Source organism: Chiloscyllium plagiosum, chromosome 13 (assembly GCF_004010195.1).
Source record: "Chiloscyllium plagiosum isolate BGI_BamShark_2017 chromosome 13, ASM401019v2, whole genome shotgun sequence".
Classification (NCBI taxonomy): Eukaryota; Metazoa; Chordata; class Chondrichthyes; order Orectolobiformes; family Hemiscylliidae; genus Chiloscyllium; species Chiloscyllium plagiosum.
The window spans coordinates 66,975,913-66,990,431 of NC_057722.1; the positions used below are offsets into that span (position 1 = coordinate 66,975,913).

Consider the following 14,519-nt stretch of genomic DNA (forward strand, 5'->3'; position numbering starts at 1 on the left):
ACTTGGCTTGTATACCCTTGAGTTTAGAAGACTGTGAGGGGATCTGATTGAGACATATAAGATTATTAAAGGTTTGGACACTCTGGCAGCAGGAAACATGTTTCCGCTGATGGGTGAGTGCCGAACCAGAGGACACAGCTTAAAAATACGGGGTAGACCATTTAGGACAGAGATGAGGAGAAACTTCTTCACCCAGAGAGTGATGGCTGTGTGGAATGCTCTGCCCCAGAGGGCAGTGGAGGCCCAGTCTCTGGATTAATTTAAGAAAGAGTTGGATAGAGCTCTCAAAGATAGTGGAATCAAGGGTTATGGAGATAAGGCAGGAACAGGATACTGATTAGGAATGATCAGCCATGATCATGTTGAATGGCGGTGCAGGCTCGAAGTGTTGAATGGCCTACTCCTGCACCTATTGTCTATTGTCTATTGTCTAAAGGGACATAGGAACTGTGGCTGTGGTGGAGAAGGAGCGCTGCGGTGGGTTATTTTGTATATTTTGTAGCCAGGTTTCCCTTATAGGGAGAAGTAAGTCCCATGACAGCAATCCCACTGAGACTCTCGCCCACCTTCCCTCTCCAAGGATAGTCTTTGTGTAGCAAGGTCATCGTGAACTTGAAAGAGCTTGGGATTCTTGGGAGGGGGGAGACCGAAGGCAGAGTGAGCAATTGCCTAATTGTGGAAGCATGACCCTCAACTTCCTGTGGTTGTTAATAGATTACCTATACCTGTCCAGGCATGTTAGATTGTTGCTGCAAACCACAGCAAGTTAAGACAGACCATCCTGCAATCGTGGATTAAATCTGGTTATTTGTGAAGACTCAAGTAGAAGATAATGTTCATCATAAACGGAAAATATGTGGATAAAATCATGTTCAGCAGCACCCCTGCAAAGGCTATAACATTTCAGATTATCATACACTAACTTAGTTACAAAGCATCAGGCCGTATCTTTGTTTAACGAGAGGTTTACAATCTGTGATCTATCCACTGTAAACTCTCGGCATTGCCAAGAGTTCAATATCACAATTCAACAAGCTGAGACTTTTCTATAGCCCCACATGGATTTTTGTATTTGCCGATAAGTTATAACTTTCTGAAGTAGGAATTTAGGAAAGAAATCACAGATGATGCTGGAAATACTGAGTCCACCTGTTAGTGGGGAGGGAGAGAGAAAGAGAGAGAGAGAAAGAGAGAAAAGGTTATGTATCAGGTCAATGGCATTTAAGCAGAAAATGTTAGGGACATACCAGCTTTTAAGCAACTACAGAGGCAGAGGAAAAGGAATAGGAGGAACAAACAAGTGGAAAAGTCTTTGATACGGTGATCGAAGACAAATTGGGTGAATGTTGGCCTTTTCTGGTTTAGGAATTCCTGCATTCCAAAGGTTCTTGCAAACTGACCTGGGTCAACAGTGTGACTTTCTGATTTGGTTTGCTGGGAAGTCTAAACTATTGGTATGTATAGTTGATTAAAAACTGCACGAGTGGACTCTTGGCAGTTCTTCTCATATCATTGTTTTATACCTTGTCACACAAATGAAAGGTCATTAGCTTCAAATATGTTTCATTCTTAATTCTGAATAGTTGGTCACTTACATCACCTGTTGAGGTGATGTTGTCCCACATGGGTGCTTTGTTTGCTTGTCTAACAAGGGTCACTGCATTTCAAAATAACTTATTGCATGTTTACAATGATGGAGTCGGAATGGACCTGTTCTAACTATCAGGAAAAATTGAACCGGCTGGGCCTGTTTTTTATGAAAGGATATGATGAACTAATGGATTATAATAAGTGTTTGACAGAAAACATACTGAGAACTAGCTATCACTTGGCCTGGTTGAAGTAATAGTGTAGATACCCAGAGAAGGCAGTAGTATAGTGGTCATGTTACTGGGTTAGTAATAGAATGCCAGACTGATTCTCTGAGGCATGACTTCAAACAGCAGCTTATGGAATGTAGTTAATAAATCAGGATTATTTTATAAAGGAGTTAGGGAGTATCTTCCCAGGCTTAGTGTGGGATGAGCTATAGTGAGAGGAGTGGTAGAATCAGGGGGAGATGTTCAGCAAGGCCTATCTCAGCGTCAAGACTATCTCACCCCCACCTAGTTCACTTTTCTCGGATGGCGTAATGAGACTCTTGTTCAGCAGGGTCAGGTTCCCAGCTGACGTTCATCGTTGCTCATTGGAGCACCTCGTTTACAGATCAACTCAGCATGGACTGTGCTCTTATCAAACTTACCATCCAACCTAGTCAGTCAGTTAGGGGTGGACAAAAAAATGTGCTGGCCTAGTCAGTGACACCTACATCTCATAAAAGATGAAAGGGAGATATATCTTTAGGGAAATCTAGATAAAGAAATGCAAGGACAAAAGGTTAGCAGGAAATAATCATGGCGTTGGATTGTGAGGCATGAAAGGGAGCCTTGGGTGGATCATGAACATTGGAACAGCCATGTTTGGCTGAATGGTATGTATGTGTACTGTAATTTCTATGTCATTCTATGAACCGTTTCTGAAGATGCATAGCTAGCTGCTATTCCAAAGCCAGCTCCCATTTATAGCAGGGAATCTCCTGAGGCATTGATGTACTCACTATGTGGAAAGATGTGGTGGAGCCCATCGTTTTAAATAGGCCTACGTTCAGTTTGACTTCATTTCCTGGGTGTCACATGGTTCGCACATACATGTGATTAGTCCACAATGCGGGATTACAGGCAAAAATCACACGGCAGTTCGGATGGTCAGTTCACATGCTGCTGGACTCACGTGCTTCCATTCTTTCTCCTCAGTGATGAATCAGCAGCAGATGACGCCAAACACAACTGTACCCCCTCCTGTTGTGCCCTCGCAGAATCCGCGGATGGCCATGATGAACCTATCCAGTGCTATGACGGTGCAGCAGAAGCATCAGCAGAAGATGCGTCTCCAGCAGATCCAGATGGAAAAAGAGAGGATTAAGCATCTGCAACAGGAGCTCATGAGACAGGTAACTCTTTCTGCCCAGGCTTCTTTCCCCCGGGATCTAATCTTTGATGTCTTTGCATGTAAACCAGCTTCCTGCAATGGCTTGGTAGCTAAGTGCATCAAATGGAATAAGCCCATAAGATGAAGGTGCAGATGTATACCATTCACCCCATCGAGTCTGCTCTGCAGTGAGATCCATGGCTGATCTGATAATCCTCAACTCCACCTTCCTGTCTCTGACTGGCTTAATGATTAAACATCTGTCTATCTCACTCTTGAATATACTGAATGATCCAACCTCTACAGCCCTCTGTAGTAAAGAATTCCACAGATTCACTATCTTCTAACAGAAAAAAATTCTCATCATCACTGTCTTAAAGAGGGAGTCTGAGATTATGCCCTCTTGTCCTAGACTCACTCACAAGAGGACATAATCTCTGCATATTTCAGCAGATCTGGCAGCATCTGTAAGGAGAGAAAAGAGCTGACGTTTCGAGTCTAACTCACCCTTTGACAAAAGGTCAGTTAGACTCGAAACGTCAGCTCTTTTCTCTCCTTCCAGATGCTGCCAGATCTGCTGAGATTTTCCAGCATTTTCTCTTTTGATTTCAGATTCCAGCATCCACAGTAATTTGCTTTTATCTCTGCATATCTAACTTGTTCAGCCCTCTAAGAATCTTGTATTTTTAGATATTGTTACCACTTATTGGTTCTAAACTCCAATGGGTACAGACCCACCCTACTCAACCTGTCCTTATAAGACAGTCCCTCCATACCTAGTATCAGACTAGTGAACCTTCTCTGGACTGTCTTCAATGCCAATATTTCTTTCTGTAGATAAGGAGCCCAAACTGTTCACAGGCTTCCAGCTGTGGGGTCTGAATAGTGCCTTGTATCATTTCAGCAAACCCTCCTGACTTTTATACTCTGTTTATTGTTGAAATAAAGATCAACAGGCCATTTGCCTTTCCTATTCTCTGCTGAACATATATGCCAGCTCATTGAGACTTTTGCACAAGGTCTCCCAAATCCCTCTGTGCTGGAGTTTCTGCAGTCTTTCTGCACTTAACTAATATTCAGCTCATGTATTCTTCCTATCAAGGTGCATGACCTCACAGTTTCCCACATAATGTTCCATCCATCATGATTTTGCCCATTTGCTTAATCTGTCTGTATTCTTCTAGGGGATATTTGTGTCATTATTTGCCTTCGCATCTAGATAATCCCCAAACTTGGTTACCTTCCTTATCCAGTTTGTAAATATATATTGTAAATAATTGTGGCCACAACACTGATCCCTGTGAACTCCATTAATTACAGCTAGCCATTTCAAAATCATATCCCTTATCCCAATTCTTTGTCTTCTGTTAATTAGCTAATTGTTTATCCAATATGTTGTTACTACTTTGTTATTTATTAATATGCTACCTCCAACATTATGGGATCTTATCTTAGTTAACAGCCTAAAATGAGTTCCCTTATCATTTTGAAAAATCCAAACATTTCAGATCTACTACTTCCCCTTTATCAAAGCCTTATTATTTCATCATCCTCATTCTCTAAGGGCCCTATATCGACTTTGGCTTCTGTCTAGTTCTCTGCCAGATGGACAGCCCAGATTTGATAGCCTGACTTTGTTCAGCTAGCTGATCCTAGTCAGGGAGGAATTTGGCTCCACCACAATCGATCTTAGCATCATCAGGCTGGATGGTGGGAGATGGGACAATAATGAACTAACCTGGATTCCTGTTCCTGATTGGCATTAAGTGACAGGGGTTAAAGTATGCCCAAAAGTAGCAATTCTCTGGGCTTTCAAAGAGCTTTCTATGCATTGGGTTAGATCTTTGGCTCTCAATTGTTGCGTCTCACCAGCCATTCTGCCAAAACAAAACCATGAGTAAAGCAAACTGCCAATTATTGCAAGCACAGTATTTTTGTGCTTGTGTGCATTTTATCATGATGTGACCATTAATGGAAATTTTTAAGGACATTATACATTTCACTGATTTTGCTGAGAGTATGTTTTATTGTCGTAGCATTATCCCTGGAAGGTCACTGTCAGGAAAGATAGTGGTTGTTTGGGGAAACACATCTGAATATGGAGGTCATGAGGTGTGAAGGGGTCAGAAGCGAGGGCAGGTGCTAGCTCTCTTTGTGGACCTAATGAACTCGGATTCCAGATGGTTCCCCATGGGAGACTGATTAGCAAGGTTGGCTCTCATGGAATACAGGGAGAACTAACCATTTGGATACAGAACTGGCTCAAAGGTAGAAGACAGAGGGTGGTGATGGAGGGCTATTTTTCAGACTGGAGGCCTGTGACTAGTGGAGTGCCACAAGGATCGGTGCTGTGAACTCTATTTTTTGTCAGTTACATAAATGATTTGGATGCGAGCTTAAGAGGTACAGTTAGTAAGTTTGCAGATAATACCAAAATTGGAGGTATAGTGGACAGCAAAGAGGGTTACCTCAGGCTACAACAGGATCTGGACCAGATGGGCCAATGGGCTGAGAAGTGGCAGATGAAGTTTAATTCAGATAAATGTGAGGTGCTGCATTTTGGGAAAGCAAATCTTAGCAGGACTTATACACTTAATGATAAGGTCCTAGGGAGTGTTGCTAAACAAAGAGATCTTGGGGTGCAGGTTCATAGCACCTTGAACGTGGAGTCGCAGGTAGATAGGATAGTGAAGAAGGCGTTTGGAATGCTTTCCTTTATTGGTCAGAGTATTTAGTACAGGAGTTGGGAGGTCATGTTGCAGCTATACAGGACATTGGTTAGGCCACTGTTGGAATATTGCATGCAATTCTGGTTCCTTCCTATCGGAAAGATGTTGTGAAACTTGAAAGGGTTCAGAAAAAAGTTACAATGATGTTGCCAGGATTGGAGGATTTGAGCTACAGGGAGAGGCTGAACAGGCTGGGGCTGTTTTCCCTGGAGCATTGGAGGCTGAGGGGTGACCTTATAGAGGTATATAAAATTATGAGTGGCATGGATAGGATAAATAGACAAACCTTTTTCCCTGGGGTTGGGGAGTCCAGAACTAGAGGGCATAGGTTTAGGGTGAGAGGGGAAAGATATAAAAGAGACCCAAGGGGCAACGTTTTCACGCAGAGGGTGGTACGTGTATGGAATGAGCTGCCAGAGGATGTGGAGGAGGTTGGTAAAATTGCAACATTTAACAGGCATTTGGATGGGTATATGAATAGGAAGGGTTTGGAGAGATATGGGCCAGGTGCTGGCAGGTGGGAGTAGATTGGGTTGGAATAGCTGGTCGGCATGGATGAGTTGGACCGAAGGGTCTGTTTCCATGCTTTACATCTCTATGACTCTATGCCATCACTTCTGTGCATGGAACCTCAGATGTCCATACAGCACAATCATAGCATCTGTATGATGTGGAAGCAGGCCGTTCAGCCCAATATGTCCACACCGACCCTTAGAAGAGGATTCCACCCAGACCCACCCCCCTACTCTATCCCTGTAAGTCTGCCTTGCCCATGGCTAACCCACCTAGCCTACACATTCCTGAACACTATGGGCAATTTAGCATGGCCAATCCACCCTAACCTGCACATCCTAGGCAGTATGGGCAATTTAGCATGGCCAATCCACCTAACATACACATCAATGGGCAGTATGGGCAATTTAGTATGGCCAATTCACCTAACCTGCATATCCCGAGGCAGTATAGGCAATTTGTCATGGCCAATCCACCCTAACCTGCATATCTTTGGACCATGAGAACACCCAGAGGAAGCCCAAGCAGGCACGGTGAGAACGTGCAACTTTTACGCAGTGACCTGAGGGTGGAATCAAACTCAGGACCCTGGTGCTGTGAGGCAGGAGTGCTAACCACTGAGCTACCGTGCCATTCTAGAAGCAAAGCATAGAGCGAACGTAGGATTTAAGAGTCTTAGTTGGTGGCAGGACAGGAAAGTAAACCTTGGGCCATTCCCAGAGCTTAACTTGTGAGGTGATGGGAGGGAGTGAATATCTCCCCAATGTTAACATGTCTGTTGATCTGCCCCCTTTGTATCTTCCACTCTCACATTGAAGGAGGGAAAGATTTCACCCAAAGTGAGCAACTACTTTGTTATTTAATCAAACACCTACAACCATTAAGAGCTTGCTTAATTGAAATCAGTGAGATCTGTACTTGGTGATGGGTAGTGGTGGAGGCTGGTACAATTGCAACATTTAAAAGGCACCTGGATGGGTATATGAATCGGAAGGGTTTGGAAGGATATGGGCCAGGTGCTGGCAGGTGGGACTACGATTGGTTTGGGATATCTGGTCAGCATGGACGATTTGGACCGAAGAGTTTGTTTCCGTGCTGTACATGTCTATGACTCTATTAACTCTATGATTGGTAAAGGGATAGGGAACATCATACAAAATTAGAAACTCTGTGATTAAAAATGTTTGGTGGCACTGTAAGGTTTTGGGATGTTTATGTATGAACGTGTGATTGTCTGTTTCAAGGTAATTAGTCTTTGGTCTTTTTAAGTTGTCTGATTGAGACATCTGCAAGTGTCAAGCATGGCTTGTTCCTATGTAAAGGAGCATTTTATTTTCTCCAGGGAAAGCACTTGGTTTCAGCCTTTGTATTTCTTTCAGGAGAAGGCACTGTACAATCAGATTCCCAGTCAGATTCCCATTGAATCGGATAACATCTCCACAGCCCAGAATGCAGTCTCTACACCGACAATGACACAGGAGATGCATGCCATCACAAACAATGGCTCTGACCCCTTCCTCAGCAGGCAAGTTTTCTTTAATTCACATGACAGGAATGCTAGAATTAGCTGAGACTTAGCTTGCTTTTATACCAGAGACTTTGATCTAGTACCATGTTACTAACAGACATCCTTTTCTCCTTTGCCTCCCCATTACCATCATGGCCATTCCTTGCTGGTTTTCACACACAGTGGACCGTATCACTCACGGCAGGCAAGTGCAGACAGCGGCTTGGGATTAGGAAGGACACCTGAAGACTTTCTGGGTCATGTCGAGGAAATGGATACAGGTGAATTCAGGCTCATTGTCTTTCTTTCTTATTTAATACTGAACTTTATGAATGTATGTAAGATTGACACCACTGAGTTTTAATCATGTAATTGGTGTAAGGTTTGGTATAAAGTGCACGTTTAGAAATTCCCATCAAGTTTCAATCTAACATTGCTTGGAGTGTTAGACTCAAACATTCTGGGAATTTCTAAATGTGTACTTTACACCACTTAAGCAATTAAGATTCAGCTGTGTAAATGTAAGCCAAAAGAGAAATTACTCTAACATAGGCTGAATATCTCTTTTTGCGATGTTTAGATTGTATTTGGCATGGCAGGTACGTATAAATCCAAAGCTTGCACCAGGAATTCTTATCATTTTAATGACTTACCTCATTAAAATTCCATACAATGGGAAATAATGTGTCCCGTTGGAGATCTACACAATGGAAGTGTATGCTTAAGTAAGTTAGACTTTGCTCATTCTTGACTGTGGAAGTGACTGGGGAGTAGTCTGATTATTGGATGTACTGATCTACAGAACTTTCAGTTTGGGGAAATCACTTATCAACTGGATCATTGGACAAGCTAGAGGTTTGAAAGAAGAAAATCTTTTTCGCCAGCCTCAGGATTTCTCAACATGCCTTACAATCAATCCCTGGAATTCCCTGCCCAATGAAGCAGCTGAGGCTACCCCATTGAAAGTTTGTAAGGAAAAGATAGATAGATTTGTGAAGAGTACAGGAATTAAGGGTTATGGTGAGCGGGCGGCTAAGTGGAACTGAGTCCATGAAAAAATCAGCCATGATCTTATTGAATGGCGGAGCAGGTTCGAGGGGGCTAATGGCCTACTCCTGCTCCTGTTTCTTATGTTCTAATGTCACGTAGGCCCAGGTCTTTAGTTGATGTTTGCTATTTCTTAAGGTGGACCTGTTTGGGTTTTCATGGTTAAGCCACTGTTTGAAGTGTTAAATTTTGAAGGAGCTCCATCTAAGCCCTATGCTTTGTCCGCAGGAGACATGGGGCAGACCGCTATGACTGCAAATCAGCCCAGTCGCTTCCCTGACTTCCTGGACTCCCTGCCTGGAACCAACGTGGACCTCGGGACCCTGGAAGGCGAGGACCTGATGCCAAGCCTGCAGGAGCCCTTCGGATCAGACATCTTGCCTGACGTGGAGTCTAGCCTCAACCCTAAAGAGACTTTCCTCACTTGGTTGTAAGCACTCAAGGAAGAAGCAAGGAAAGAAAGAAAACAAAAATAAAAATCGAGACAAAAGTTACTTTTTCTGCTTGAATCAGAGGCAGATTGCCTCAAGTAGCGCTTTTTTGTTTGCCTGATGACTCTTATGCTCCCCCGACACCCCAAAGTGGTATATACTTGTCATTTAAGTAATGAAAAGGTGGCTAGCAATACTTTATATGAACTATATTCTTGAACTATTTCAATTTCTTTGACCTTCCATGTAATCATGGGGTTAGCCTCTAGTAGAAGATCAAAGATTTCACTGCTTATCCTATTTTGCATGGCAAATTGGATGATTTCTTTGTCCAATATTATTAATATTATATTCTTAGCAGCCAAAAGGAAGATGATAATGAACCAAAGAGACTGGCCATTCGTGTTTATTTGTGCGTGTAATAGCACATGACTGGAGTCTGTTTGGTTCAAATGATAAAAAAAAACACATTGGGGAAGGTGGGGCTGAGGGGGTTGTTAATCAAATAGTTGTGGTGACATTTTATCAGAAAAATGGAGTGATACCAAACACTTACCAGCTATTTAACACAAACAGAGCTTTAAAATGTGTTTGTACTGTTCTATATCAAAAAGAAAAATGTACAAAGAACGTCCAGGTTTGGAGTTTTGTCACCGTGACAATGATTCGTTGCCATTTGCACATAGGGGCACCATTGTACTCTTAGCGGTTCGAGCTGCAGTTCTGTATTACTCGATTACATGCTATTAATTCATTTTCATGGCCTAGGTGCCCACATTGGCAGTGATGGCGGATGCAGGTTTGCCACATTCCCATGGCATTCCTTTCTCTGCTAAATTTAACAGAATTGCTAAACCATTTAAAGCAAACAGTTTTTAGTGACTCTGTCCAAATAGTGGAGAGGGGAACATGTTATGAGTCCCTGAATATCATCACAGCTGTTAGCTTCTAAACTCATATCTTTCAAAGGCTTCGAGATTATAACGTAGATAAATATAACTGTATACCCTTATAGTTTGATATGTTACAATGTTATGTTCTGTAAAAATAGATTTTGCAAACAAAAAAAACTACCACATTTTTATCGAGTGGCTACTTTAGTTCTTCTTTTCTAAAAAAAAACTTTTTTTTTAATTATTATCATATTGAAACTTGGATTTTAGATTTTTATCATGTCAAGTACTCAAATTGTTATACTTTAAAAAGAAAGGGACAACCTCCTTTCTTTTCTGTTGGTAATCAGGTGAGAATTTGGGAGCAATGAAAGTGGAAAGGTTGTATTGAATTGGACTGGGTGGAGTTCAGGGTGGAATGAGTTGCCTTGTGCAAGGTAGGAGTGGACAGGGAATGATGCAATGCTGAAGATCCATAGAAGAATGCCCTTATTGCAATGTAAGGCTGGATGTGCAGGATAAAGGAAGCTGCACCGTCCCATTTGAGTCCCAAAAGATTACTCTTTTCCCACAGGTGCACCATAAGCAATTTATAGAGGCAGTTAGGAGAGGCATGCTGATCCGAAGGTAATCGAAATTTCAGCAAACGTTAACCAATTATTTAAATGTCAAAAAAGGTGAGGTTAGACCCCATAGTGCAGCCTGCGCTCCATAAGTGTGCCAAGTGACAATGCTGGATGGATGGAGCGATTTGAAATGTCTGTTACCATTTTGTTGGCTGCTCTTTGTCTGGATTCAGAAGAGGGTTCCAGCATTCAGATTCAGTGCCAGCTTTGGGTCTGGAGTTTAACAGGCACCATTGTAACCGCTCGCCTCTGTCCCCCCAACCCCACCCAGCCCCCTCCCCACCAACCCCACCCATCCCTTCATTCAGACAAGCAAAACATATTGATGAGCAGTTTCAGAAAGGCTCTCAAAATGGGAAAAGTGAAACAGATGCTGGCATGAAATCAGACGGAGAGAGCCGATGAGCTTGATTTTCCCCCAGTAGCCTCTATACTTTATTCCTGGTGTCAAATTCTGTGTGCCTGTCTCCCCAGAACAGCCAGCACTCTATGAATAAACGAGATAGTTAAGCATAAAATGTTCACTGATGTGAAAAGGGGCATCAGGTGACTGAATGCTTGACCCTGCTGAAGTATCATTGCTTGCACTTGCCAATTGCTGAGGATTCTCTTGTTTTGATTTTGTGTGTTTTTGGATGGTGGGGAGGGTGTTGTGAATGAGGAGCCCTTTATTGTAGTAAAGGCTTTGAGTCATAGAGCAAGCAGAAGGAGCAGTGGCTATTCATAAGAGTAACACTGATGGTGAGAAGTGTACTCTGGACAGTCATTCCATTCTACCTGAAGGAGGACAGATAGTGGTGCATGGCCTGAAAGGGTGTAAAAATAATGCGGAATAAGCAAACTCTCCTCATTTTCTTTAGTATAATTTTAATTTATCAACATCAGAGTTGGGGAGCCCTCTCCTTGTAGAATTGGCACTGGTCTGATTTTGTTTATTTGAAGAGCTCGGAATCTTAATGTGAGTTGAATGAAATGCACTTTTAGACCTTATTATCTGAGCAGTTTCCATTTTGGTCAGAATTCATGCGAAACCCACTGACTATTTTCTGGCACCTTCACCAAGCTCTTTGCTCATGCTACAGTGATATCATCGTACATTCAGACATGGGCTGTGAAGAGGATCTTTGTCACAGTTTCTCGGAATCTGAGCCACTGAGGGAGTGGTGTCACTTGAGATAGCCCTTACCTTCAAAATCTGCCTTGACCTCCTGTCTGGCAGTGATTGGCCAGAAGGAGTTGGCATTTATCCAAAGGGTTTTTCTGCGGTGACCATGACTTCACACCTAGTCTAGCGAATGGAGTGCGTTATTTATCACAGACGTTAGTGTACAGACAAAATCATTCTGTCGTCTATATGGGGAACGAGGAACGACATGGAGGGGTAGATTTGGAAAATAGGAATGCACAAGGGAACAGATAAGAAAGCTGGAAAAATAACAGCATTTTAAATATTGGAGGACCCTGCAGAGGAAGTACAGCTTGAATACCACTCAGGCAAGATTTCTTGCATTTAGGTGTTCGTGTCTGTGTTAACCTCTTCAGCTTTATGGAATAATTAGTTAAAATGTGTTATTTCTAGTACAGTATGAACCTTTTCATAGATAGCTCAATCTATTCATACAGTGTGAAAGTGTATCATGTATGTGTCCTTATGTTTTGAATTTGGGTTATTTTGTACTGAAATGTATTGAGCATTGCATTATAGCAGGGTAAGCATACGGATTGTATGCAAACAGTTCAGTTCCGGTTTAAATCCTTGAAGTCTTGTACAACAAGCTTTTAAAAAAATAAATATAATTGGATTTTAACTTTTATGATTGTCTTGTTTTTGTTTTATCTGCGCTGGGTGAAAATCTTTCTTTCATGGCCAGGATTTTGTCCTATTGACACTTCCTCTAACTCTACTCATGTCTCAGCCTCTGTGCCAGCATTTTCTGTCTGTGCTGAGTCATAGAGTCATACAGCAGGAAACAGATCCTTTGGTCCCACCAATCCATGCTAACCATAAACACAAACTAAACTACTCCCACCTGCCTCCTCCCGCCCCATATCCCTCCAAACATTTCTTATTCATGCACTTCTCCAAATGTCTTTTAAATGTTGTAACTATACCTCATCCACTTCTTCCTCAGGAAGTTCATTCCACATACAAACCACCCTCTGTGTAAAAAAAATTGCCCCTTGTGTATTTTTTAAAATCTCTCTCGTCTTACCTTAAAAGTGATGGAGGCTGGTACAATTAAGACACTTAAAAAGCATCTGGATTGGTATATGAATAGGAACAAACATAGAGGGATATGGGCCAATTGCTGGCAAATGGGACTAGATTAATTTGGGATATATGGATGAGTGGGACCAAAGGGTCTGTTTCCATGCTGTATATCTCTATGAGTCTATTAACTCTATTTCCCTTATTATTCTGTAAACTTCTATAAGGTCACCCCTCAACCTCCTATGCTCCAGTGAAAAAAGTCCCAGCCTCTCCAGCCTTTCTTTATAACTCAAACCTTCCATACCTGGCAATATCCTGGTAAACCTCTTCTGAGCCCTCTCCAGTTTAATAAACTTGTTATAACTGGGTGACCAGAACTGGACGCAGTACTCCAGAAGAGGCGTCACCAATGTCCTGTACAACCTCAATATGACTTCCAACTCCTAAAATTGTGAGGTAGAGTCTAACTGTAGAGATTTGAGCACAAAATTAATTACAAAGTGAATGCTGCATTGTCAGATGTGCCTCCTTTAAGATGAAATGTCAAATTGACGCCCATTCCCCTTTCTGCTGAATGTAAAGTATTCAATGACACTATTTTTAAGAATGACAAGGGAGTCCTGATCAATATTTTTCCCTGGCTAGGGGGGTCCAAAACTAGAGGGCATAGGTCTAAGGTGAGAGAGGAATAATTTAAAAGGGACCTAAGGGTCAATGCTTTCACGCAGAGGGCAGTATGTGTATGGAATGAGCTGCCAGAAGAAGTGGTGGAGGCTGGTACAATCACAACATTTAAAAGGCATCTGGATGGGTACATGAATAGGAAGGGTTTGGAGGGATATGGGCCGGGTGCTGGCAAATGGGACTAGATCAGGTTAGGATATCTGGTCAGCATGGACACGTTGCTAGTCAATCCACTAGCACCTACATCAGGTTATTCGATGTCTGCTGTCAGAGTGTATTGAGTGGAAATTGGCTTTTGTGTTTCTTATATTGCAACTATATTATAAAACAGTCTCCTTGTTTATGAAGAATCATAGGATACTCTGAGGCCATGCAAGGTGCTACAAAAATGCACGTCTTTCATTTCCTTTGAACATCAGCTTCTTGGATGTGTGTACACTCTCTCAGGTCCAGCTCCAGTGACAGAGACTGTAGTCATCATCATGGCGTCATCATCTTCTTTCAATGCAATCTACTGTGCGGCTTCCTCCTCGTCAAAAGGTATGTCAGAGAGGAAAAAATATCTCTCTGAGCAAACCTTGTTTGAAACATTTGTAAGTGGCGGTGTTGCAATTGCATCTAGTGTCTATTTCTAGTTGGTACAAAGTTCTGGAGCCTAAAGAGGTATGGGAGAGACTTGGGCTATGCTTGAGGATATTTGGGGAGGAGGGTATTGGAGCAGATAGAGGACCAAGAACTGCAAGTCACACAAAGATCCTACTTTCCTCATTTGTGCCCTTGGCTTGATTGAGAGGTTGGAAAAGCTAAACAAGGAAGCGTTAGGACAGAGGGCAGAGAGCCTTGCAGGGTATGATGCAATCATGAAGTGGGGGGAGATCAGGCGGTTTAGGTGGAGAGTTAGATTGTAGGT

The 14,519-nt window shown here is 42.4% G+C and overlaps 1 protein-coding gene across 1 annotated transcript in view; it reads left to right on the plus strand.

Annotated features, from left to right (window-relative positions):
• Nucleotides 1–12,525, plus strand: part of LOC122555664 (transcriptional coactivator YAP1-like) — a 49,866-nt gene extending 37,341 nt beyond the window's left edge. The window contains exons 4-7 of the mRNA XM_043701660.1: nucleotides 2,793–2,989; nucleotides 7,589–7,734; nucleotides 7,900–7,997; nucleotides 8,992–12,525. Coding sequence (XP_043557595.1) covers nucleotides 2,793–2,989; nucleotides 7,589–7,734; nucleotides 7,900–7,997; nucleotides 8,992–9,197 — 647 coding nt within the window. The 3' untranslated portion in view covers nucleotides 9,198–12,525. The remainder of the gene's footprint in view (nucleotides 1–2,792; nucleotides 2,990–7,588; nucleotides 7,735–7,899; nucleotides 7,998–8,991) is intronic.
• Nucleotides 12,526–14,519: the final 1,994 nt, after the last annotated feature.